Source organism: Apteryx rowi, unplaced genomic scaffold (assembly GCF_003343035.1).
Source record: "Apteryx rowi isolate R43461 unplaced genomic scaffold, aptRow1 scaffold_54, whole genome shotgun sequence".
Lineage (NCBI taxonomy): Eukaryota > Metazoa > Chordata > Aves > Apterygiformes > Apterygidae > Apteryx > Apteryx rowi.
This window is the reverse complement of record NW_020450805.1, coordinates 818051-829170: the sequence shown is the minus strand read 5'-3', so window position 1 is coordinate 829170 and position 11120 is coordinate 818051. Positions and strand designations below refer to the sequence as shown.

The 11120-nt window shown below is 36.7% G+C and overlaps 1 protein-coding gene across 1 annotated transcript in view; it reads right to left on the bottom strand.

Annotated features, from left to right (window-relative positions):
- CRIM1 (cysteine rich transmembrane BMP regulator 1) overlaps positions 1 to 11120 on the bottom strand; it is a 217806-nt gene that overhangs the window by 26567 nt on the left and 180119 nt on the right. Inside the window, exon 10 of the mRNA XM_026081276.1 lies at positions 5589 to 5710. Within this exon, the coding sequence (XP_025937061.1) occupies positions 5589 to 5710 (122 nt within the window). The remainder of the gene's footprint in view (positions 1 to 5588; positions 5711 to 11120) is intronic.

Below are 11120 nucleotides of genomic sequence, written 5' to 3'. Positions count from 1 at the left end.
ATGAGGAAATACTTTTTCACTGTGAGGGTGACAGAGCACTGGAACAGGTTGCCCAGAGAGGTGGTGGAGTCTCCTTCTCTGGAGATATTCACAACGCGCCTGGATGCAATCCTGTGCAATGTGCTCTAGGTGACCCTGCTTGAGCAGAGGGGTTGGACTAGATGATCTCCAGAGGTCCCTTCCAACCTCAGCGATTTGGTGATTCTGTGATATATTAATTCCTATTTGCAGTATATGAGTGGAATATATTTTACATTAAAACAGTATCTATACATAAAAGCCTTAGATGGAAATACCCTTCCTTAATAAATATTTTAAAGCATCTGACACAATCAAACTTTTTTCCTGAAGTATACTCCAAAATTGTAAAACAAACTATGCTTAGAGGCAGCAAAGATTTCAGAAGGCAGATTTTCAAAATTAACTTGACAAATTGAGGAAATTGTGTTCGCTTTTAAGTTTCTAACTAAAACTAGCACAAAAGATTATACTGAAAGGAGAAACCAAATGCCCAAATACAAAGTTGGAATAATTGGTATGTGGTAGTGGTATGGTTAAAGACAACCTGGGAATTATAGTAGCTCAAAAGGAAAATACTAGTCAGCAATGCGATACCAGCACAGAAAAGGCGAGTTCAATCTGAGATACAGTAAAGCAGTGCCGTATGTTTAAAGGCAGCACTATTAGCTCTACTAGCTTGAGTTCTGACTGCAGCAAAAGTACAATATCCAGTTTTYGATCTGTGATGAGAGATCTAAAGAACTGCATTTATTTGACTTTGAAAAGAATAGATTTAGGTGCTTTAACTTCAACCTATTAAATATTGCAAGAATTCTAAGGGAATGGTGATTAACTGTTCTATATGTCCATTGAGCATGGAACAAGAAGTAGCTGGTTTAATTTGTGGAAAGGCAGACAGAAGTATTAGAAAATTTTTTAAAATATCACATATTGGTAGCCACAGAAACACATTACTTAGGGAGCTTTTTGAGGTTGGAGATTCTTAAGAAATGAAACCTTAGACAAACATCTGTCAAGGATTATCTAGACACACTTGATTTTATGTGAGGGCAAAGGGATGGATTTGCTTTTTTCCAGAGCTCTGTCCCAGTCCTGTATTTCTGTGGTTCAAATTTTATTAACCCTAGCATAAGCAATTTCTGGCAGAAGCAATTTAAGGAGTGGAGCTAATGCATGGGCAGAGGATTTACCCATTCCTTCCTCTTACTTAGGGATTTTGGGAGAAAATTTTAACAAGGATTTATGGCTCCCCCCAGAACACACTGGTGATTGTTCTATTCATTCTTGGTTGAGTCGCTAATGATCATGTTTAACTGAGATACTAAAGGCTTGGTGTCTTTGTGATCATGATAACAATGAATACACCTATTTAGTTAGAGAAGGATCAAGCTACTTTTCTAAATATTTGTTCATATTTTAAAATCCATCCTTGTTAAGGAAAGCACTTAAAAATTTGCATACAGCGTAAGACAAAAAGTTGGAGCTGTGAATAGTCTGGGATGCAATTATTGCATACCTAAGAGACTACACCTTGTATATATTCCATTAAAGCATCATGACAACTAGGAAACTTGTTGATTGTGAGCGTGGAGACACATAACAAGATAAGTAATGAGAACTTCTTCATTCAGCAATTACTCTGTCTTACTTATTTTTATTTCTAGTAAAAAACTCATATATTGCAGGTTATGTCAGTGAAATCTACCTCTCTGCTTCTCATTGCTGCAAAGTTTATTTGTAACATTTCTTACTAGAAGTCTTAAAGTTTTTTTTATAATTGCCTGCAATTTATGATGCCATGTGGAGAAAATAAAATGTGGGATCCTTCTGAATTAGATGATTGCATGTTTGCCTGCAACTGCAGGGAGACTGACTTCTGGGACTTGTATAGTTTCTTTTAGTTCCATATTCCCATATCTTGTCTTATTTTATCATTTTTTAAAATGCAAAAGCAATAACTGCTAAAAAAGTTAATAATGGAGTCATTACACAAAGCAATGGAAAAATATTCAAATTTTCTTGTCTATAGCTAGAAATCAAAGTATGCAAGAACCAAAGAAAAGCAAGAAAGAGCGGTTAGGATCAGGGAGAGCCTGAGCACAAATAAAAACTTATAGAATGCAACACAGAGGCTACTAATGCAGAAAGTCTAATCCCCAGACTAATACAAAACACAGGTTGAAAATGACTGAATGACACACAGAAGGCAAGATCACTGAAATGAAAAAGAAAGAATACAAACAGTAACGATTTCTTAAAATAGTTAACAATAGTGCATTTTTCACAAAAAAATTATTTAATTTGCTGCATGAAAGACAAAAAGTTCCTATGGATATTCAAGCCAAAGGAGAAAAAACCCATTTACTATGTGCTTCTGAAAAGGAGAACATTAAATGAGAGGTTCATATTCATAAGTAGTAGAGGAAAGTATGCAAGTACCTCTCACCACACAGCCCCAAATCCAGCAGGTAAACCTGGAAATCCCTCAAGATTTCACTACAAAGAGCTATAAAAGGGATGACAACCTGAGAAAATGGACATAAAACAGATATGAGGAAAGACACAAGGTCTTTTCTTTCTTTCCTGGGCTTAACCCAAATTGGACATCCCTATTTCAACAAAATGCTTTAGGTCTTTTAATAATTACTATTTAGTGAACGGCAATCTAAGCCAAAATAGGTGTTCGTATTCCATATGGAAGCTTCTCTAAGTCAGCCATTACTGTTAGTAGTTTTTCCACACAAACAAACCCTAATTCACATGAGTTCATCCCATTGCTCAATAACACAATTTCAAGAACTATCAGTCACTGTCATCATATTCTGCCTCAGTGTCTTGACTGAGTCCTACTGATTACATTTACAAGTTTTGGTATAGAGTGGTTTAATTCTGCATTATTGCCATGTTATTGAAATTTTACATAAGCTTTTGCAGAAATTTTTGGAGTATCATTGCATGCCTTTTGCCATTTTTCTGAAACACACAGGATAAAACAGCTGCTGAATTCAGCATAATAGTTGCTCTAGCATTCTGTGAACCTGAAACTTTAAGAGCTATACTACGTATTTAGTCAATTAAAAGCATTTTTAAGGTTCCAGGTGTATAAGAATTTGCATTTTTGCAAATATTTTTTAGCAAAATTGCTACAATAACTCTCACATACACCCTTCCTCAAAACTGCATCTGATTTTCCAAATTATATTTCATCGGTTCAGTTGAGACTTTCATTTCCAGGTAGATATGAACAGATTGATAAGTACAATCCAGGGTTGCCAATGCTTCTGTTGAGAAATGTTCTCTAATTATTGTCTATTCTTGAAGTCTTGTAAGCCAACATTGTGCATGGAAGCTACAGACTTCACAAGCAGAAAACAGACATGTATTTAGATAATAAGCCCTTCCAGAGAAGGGCTTTAAGATGATTAAGTGACTGGAACATGTMTCTCATGAGGAAAGGCTGAAAGAACTGGGACTGTTCAGCCTGGAGAAGAGAAGGTTGGGGGGGAGGGGCGGATCTTATCCATGTGTATAAATACCTGAAAGGAGGGTGTAAAGAGGATGGAGCCAGACTCTTTTCAGTGGTGCCCAGTGACAGGACAAGAGGCAATGGGCACAAACACATATTGGCAGGTCTGTCTGAACATGAGGAAAAACTTCTTTACTGTGAAGGTAACAGAGCACTGGCACAGGTTGCCCAGAGAGGTTGTGGAGTCTCCATCCTTGGAGATATTCAAAAGCCGTCTGGACACAGTCCTGGGCAACGTGCTCTAGGTGACCCTACTTGAGTAGGGGGGTTGGACTAGATGATCTCCAGAGGTCCCTTCCAACCTCAACCATCCTGTGATTCTGTGAATCACAGCCACGATGGTAGGAATAATTTCCTTTACGGAAAGACAGATGGAGCTTTTTTCCTTTCCAACAGTTATTATCCAGAAAAGGGCATGCTATATGGCATTGGAGATAAGGGCACGAACTGATTTTCATGATGGACATCCTCCAATTTGTGAATAAGTTAGGGCACCTGAGTAATAAAGCAGTGGTGTAAGATACAGTAATAGAATCAGTGCTTTATAATCTGATAATATCTAAGGTAGAAGCAGCTATATCTTGGATACGTATATGACAGATAATAAAAATTTGCTATAATGGCAAAAAATACCACCGGATTTCTAAATGCACTATTTCCTATCCTCCTCCTCTTCAGGAACCCAAGACTCACATGAAGGCAAATAAGAGCCAATGAGTGGAGCATATCCACACCGTACTGATAGATACCTTTACAAACTGTAATTTACAACACAAACCAAATTCCTAAGGATAACTTCATTTCTTTGCTTTGCAACTTGTACATCACTATTCTTCTCAAACTTTGACTAGTACACTTCTTTTTTGTTAAAGCATAGCTTATTGTCATTAAGTGATAACACATGACAATGAGTAGGGCAAATCTGTCTAATGGCATCAGATAGAAAGTACCGCAAGAACATACTTCCTACTGGCGTATTTTAGTTCTAAAACACTTCTTCTGACACTAAAAGGGAATGAAAAAAACCACTTGATCTGCCAAAGTACAACAGAATACAATATAGAGCACAACAATAACTTGGGACATGATGATACAACATGAAGGTGGTAGTATAGTCACTCATTTTACTCTAGCAGCAAGGAAAAGGGAAAAAATGTGTTATATAGGTAGGACATTTCCCCTCCCCCTGCCCATATATGGCTATAGACTGGAAACATCCTACCCCTTTACCTTTGCTTTATTTACTCATAAGCAAGCAAGCAGATGAGAAGAAGGTGTTTGAGGTACTGCTTCTTGGGGAGGAYGCTTAGCAGATATGAACAAGCACATGACTATGTAGCAAGAAGCAGAAGAGAGGAGTAAGTTCTTGCCCTTTTAGCAACACAAAGGCATCAGTTAGGTTCAACTCTTCATTAAACCCTGGGCTACATTCTGTGATTTTCAAAAAACATACACAATTATAAAACATCCAGATGTTCCCTGGCAAAGTTGCTTCTGATCCTCATTTGCCTCCATGCTGTACCTTCCTAGTATGATTTCCCGTCCTCTTGGGAAAGGAAATGTCACCCAAGTCCCAACATTCCTGGATACAATCTGAAAAAAGTTCAAGAAACAGCATTCTAATTTTAGGTGGTATACAGGGTATCTATCAAATCCAAAACGGAGTTTATAAAGAAATGGTGATGGCAAAGAATCCAAGATCTATGCAGCTACAGAGAAAAGAGATTCTATCAGCTTATCTTCAGCAGTTGCTATTAAGAGCCTGATCTAATTTTCATTAATGATAACAGACTTTTTGYGGCTTTGCAATAGAAGATGGATATGGAGCTGAAGCTATCTGTTGAAGTGGAGATGAGCACAGACTCTACAAATGAAAACAAACACCTGCAAAAGAATACACTCCTTTGAGGAAAGGACTTTCCCACCAGGTAACACATTTCAATTCTTACACGTACTGTGTAGTATTCCTCTTCTTTCATTCTAGCTTCCAACCGCTTTGAAAACAAATTATAATTACAGGTGGCACTGCATTCACACCTACCTCTACACTTGCAGATAAGACACCCATGATTGTTCTGCTGGAAGCCCATTGGACAGATTTTGCCACAAGGCAGTTCTGGGCATTTCTTACACCGACAGATTTCACAGCCGTGCTTGTTCTTCCTAGATAACCAAAATAATTTGTGAAAGGTCAGCAGATCACTTTAAATGTCTGATAATGCTCATGATATTTAAAGCAAAAGTTTCTCCTGAAGAAGTGATTAAGTAAATAAAATTTTCTTAACTGTCACCCTGAACTTAACTGTTCAGTGGATCTATGGGCTATACAGGTCTCCATTCCTAGCATATGTTCCCTCCATGTGACTGGCAAAAGCTCTGCATTTAGTATTTTCAAGCTAATAAGCCATCTTGCTTGCAGATAATATAGGCATGTTGTGCTTATGCCAACTATTTATGATCAATTTTTTTTCAAGTGAAATAGTAGAAAGAATAACTTCTAAAACTGAAGAAGTTAGAGGGGCAAGTGGGAGTCTGTTATAATTACTGTTTTTAGAAAAAAAAAGTTACTGGTAACTTTTCTTCTCCAACAGTAAGTTCCACCCTTGTAGATTCTGCATAGACATTTTTTGAAAGTAACAAAAGCAGGTACAGAGCTTATTTGAAAATGACAATAATCCATATAAAAAAGTAGCAGATATATAGAAATATTTTTAGAAAGAGAGAAGTAGGGGATTTATCAGCAGAGAGACAATATGCAGAATCAAGAACAAAAACATTTCTCAGGTTTCCAGAGGAAGGTAGGTAGAAAAAGTCTAGCATGTCACCAGACAGAATCTCTTTACAGCACCATATACACACTGTTTCAGAGGAGCCTATATCGAGTGTCTGCTTGCCATTTTTCATGAGGACAGATTTGTTTTGTTTTAAACTACAATACTATTAAGACTTATTAAAAGCAACACTTAAAAGTACCAGTCAAGCATTGTGTATAATTAAATTACATTCTGCATCTAAATCCAGAATTTCAGTAGTAGATGATTTTCAAATTAGCTTCTAGAAAGTTTCAAGTTAAGCTTTTTTCAGATGTATGAAAATGCAAGTGAAAGATTGTCTCAAAGACAGTGCTCATAAAACAATGGTGCTAGCTTGAAAACGGCTTGTTTTTAAAGCATCTTTGTCTTACACTTCTTTGAACAGGATACAGAACAGCAGGGCAGGCAGCATGACTTCGCCCAAACAAGCTCTTCCTTCCCCTGAGCAAGGCTGCTGGTCCAGAACCCACGGTTCTGTAACCACTTTTTTGTGGTGGTACACAGGAGATTCTGGTTATGTCTACTTTGACAAGTAGTGTAGACCAGCAAGAGCAGCCCTGTAGAGCAAAACAGTGCTGATGTTCACTTTAGACGTACTTTAAGGTTTTGTTGTTGTGGCTTTGTGTTGACTGTAGGCTAGCTGTAGTTCAGTCAAAAGGACTGAATGCCCATGGCAGCTGGAGTACAACAGGTCCCCTCCTGGAGTAGATCTTCCATTTTAGTTTCATCAAAAAGAAATCCAGTTCACTCATTTTGATACTACTGTGCATTGTGAGCCAAAGTACAGCAAGTCAGGACAGTCAGATGTGCTTTAAAAGCACACTGCTGGTGCAAACCAAAATGCTCATTCAGATGCTCCTAGTCAAGCCTACTGCAGTAACTTTCACCTCCTTTTAATCAGCTGTTCAAGTGGTCTACTTGATTACAATGTGCTTTATTTATTGATCTTGGTCCAGATGCAGAAAAGCACTTAAGCAAGTGCTGGTTGAAGTAATTAAATTTGTCTAGCATGCAAAGAAAAACAATTTCTCTCGAAGTAACAATATTATCACCACCTCTGTTTAAGTTTGAGTAGGTATGGATATATGCATTCTTCAAGACTCTTAATGCTAGCTGAAGTGGAATTTATTAGTTCAAGTATATATTAATTCTTTGTTTTACCAGAATTCAGTCTTAGAACTTCTAACACAACAAGATTGGCCTAGTGCAGATAAAATATACTCTTTTCTTGGCCAGTCAAGGAAATTCATTGACAGTCATTATAATGATTGCTATCCAGTGACAAAATATATGAAAATCTTCTTCCAGTTTATTTGCAAGGAAAATCACTAGAAATGTTTTCATCCCAGAGTGCTGTAACCTCTCAGTCAGGCACTTCTGCATTTCACTGTGAATTCCACTCTCTAAWGCAAGGACAGAGTGTAAGAGTCGGCTACTTGTTCGTGATCTCAAACAGTCTCAAAGGTCCTCTCTCACTAGGCAAGTAATGTCTCACATAGCACAGCATCAGTATCATAAAATTGAGATCCTTGCACAGTATGAGGACCATCTCTCATTCTCTGCTTGTTATTATGAATCACAGTTTGCTTATTTTAAATATAAAGATTCTACATTTCATACTGATATGCACTCATAACCACAAAAAGTGAGAGGCATTGTTCATTCTTCAGGTTCTACAGACACTAAGCCATTTCAGAACGGCTCTTTTATGAGACCATGGATAGGCATAAGTACTAATGTAAAGTGGAAGAATGAGGAGTGTCTGGACCAGTTATTAGATGGTCCAGATCTGAGTACTCTATGAGTCATGTCTGATCTAGATGTCTCTTTATCATGTCTAGGGCTTTAAGCAAATAGTTGCAAATTGAAAGATTCAACATTTGCACTTTTTTTTCTTTAATATGTTTACCATTTTTCTTCTTTTTCAGTAAATCCAAATACTTCCCATTTCTGAAGATACATACATAGTTTATTTTTTCTGAGTAAAATCTGTAGGAAAAAACTAATTATGCTAATTATTTTTGCAAGCTCTACATTCTCTCTCTTTAGAGCATCATCCTGTATGGCTTTGTTAGAATACAAAGAAAATCTTAAGGGGCTGTTTACCGTTTTGTTTTTTTAAGAGTGTTCATTTTAAAAAGTTCGGTACAGTTCTTTATCATAGTTTTAGCTGTCTGGACACCTATCAGAAGCACATTACAGAATCATTAAAGATTATTATTAACCTCATCCTACACCTAATTGATACATAAGTTTCTGCACTCTTACTTTGCATGGTGATATCATGTTAATATTTAATTTGAAAACCGTGCCCCCCCCCCATAACTGCCTGAAAGCTAGAGCCAACTGCAGTCACTGCCTCAGTGACTAAAATGTTTGATTAGACTGTTTGATTATATAATACTGCATTTGTTGGGAAAAAAAGAAAAAGAAAAAAATTGTTTTGAAGGGAAAAATCTATYTGTATTTTCAACATCTTTGAAAAAAATTCTTTTTCTCTTGAAAGAACAAATGATAAATGATTTTCTCCTTATTTGTCCCTCTTTCCTCAACAATTCCCAGCTTTGTCTTTCGGCTGAAAAGTTATAACAATATGCTTGAAGAACCCCCCCCCCCCACACACACACACTAATTTTGCAAAATCCGCAAGTTCAAAAAACTTTTCTAAATAGTTTTCTCAAATTTCCATTCTCATCTGTCTAACTATTTTGCTGCAGGCCTACAAGATGCATGAATTATCAGGAGGCATATAGATACAAAATTTCATCTGGAGCCCCTTCAGAGATCTGTTTTTAAAAACACAACAGTATATTTTTTCTTACAAAGGTATAATACTTCTATAGAACACTACTCCAACATTTTGTCTGAGACAAATTTTTCAAAATATCAAATCATTTTACAGTTGGTAGTCTAGATTTGATGAAGTTGATTAACAATAGATTGGATTTCAGTATGATTTTTGCTAGTATTGTATTTGAGTGCTCAATTGAGTTGAGAATGAACAAACTGTCCAATACTATGGTTTTCAGCTTTTATTTAGAGCATCCAAGACTAGAGGTTACTAGTTATAAGAAGAAGTTGCTTTTCTTCTTCCAGAACTATAAGGATGGCCATAGTTGATCAGAAAAAGGTCTGTAGCAGCCCAGGAACCATCTCAGACAGTGGTTAGCTGTAGACACCCATGCACAGATGGTAAGCACAAGACAAGCAGAAAGCGCTACTGCACCTGCTGCAACCTCCATGCTTCCAGCAATTTGAACTTAGGGAGTTCAAAATTATCTTCATGGCAACGTCTGGCCAATTAAGCATTTCGGTAACCTTAAAAATACCTGAAGATTTTTGTTGATGAGAAGGGTTTTACTTAAGATGCTTAACTTCAAAATGCTCAAGATCTGAAGTTGAAGAAAAATCCAAGTCTTCACTTTGAAGCTTATTACTTAGTGGCTTTAGTCTTCCTCAGGCGTATGGAATAAGTACAGTAAATCTAGGAAATGAAGGCTGCTTTATTACTCTCTTCTTCAACTGCATAAACTTATTTTTATAAATTTTTACTATTCATATGTGACAGTGTCACACAGAGTTCCGAACATACTATGTTTCTTCCACAAGTTTAGAAGATCACTGGGATTTGTTCCTGAAATTTATGTCCTTTAGCAGGTTATCCTTGACACATGGGCAAAACTGAAAAATACCTGGACCTGGGACTAATCAACTGAGTGTTTAAAGTGCTCTTGCACGTCATGGACAACATTCACAGGCCTTTTCCTATCCTTCTCACAAATTGAGATATCAATTCTTTATTACAGGAAGGCATTCCAGAAAAAATGATAATTTGAGAAATTTCATTATATAAGGCTAGCCCCATTAATCCTTTTTCTTTTCAATTGTCTTCTATTTTCATTCAGAAGACTGAAATGTTTTTGAAGAGATGGGAAGATGGACAATATTAGTACAAGCTTAAGGTATGTCCATATTGAAGAAGATGGTGTGGACATCTTTAATTTTCTACATACAATCAACTAGATTACCATTGACAYAGAGCACAAATTATTAACAATATTCACCTTAACTGCTTAGACACAGGCAATATGATACGGAGATGACACAAAATAACTAAGGAACTCTATAGGTCAACAGGATTGCTCTCAAACATAGAAAATCAGTTTATTAAAGCACGCAATAAATTAGGCCACATGCTTGACTGTGTTATCTTTCTCTGAAGATGTAAATGTAGAATAAGTAAAAGTATCACAATATGTGATGTGATAAGGCTACATGAAAGATGTACAATTAGAGAAATCATGTCAACTTATAGGAGATATGCCTCTCTGGTGACATCAGAAAGCAACGGTATGAAGACTTCAGCAGCCTGGTGTCCACACAGTTATCTTCAGACCAGATTTAATTCACATGCCTTAAGGTGAAGTAGAACTCAAGAATCTACACCTCTACTCTCAAGGGAGAAAAATGAAGGAAAGTTTCATTTTCCAAATGGGGTAGTAATAGTCATTTTTACAGATTTCTCCTTTAAGGCTTTTCAGAATAATGCAGGCACATGTCATCTAAAGTACAACACAAAAAGACCAACAGAATTATTTCAGATTTTTGTTGTTGTTGTTTGAAAAGATATTCTTGACGATTTATATTGCTGTGTCAGAGTACAACCCTTAACATCACAGGTCAAATTCATTGCAGTCTTTGAGGGTCATCTGCCTACCGCACTCCAGGATCTTCCTGATTCTTATTTAATATTTTCTTCG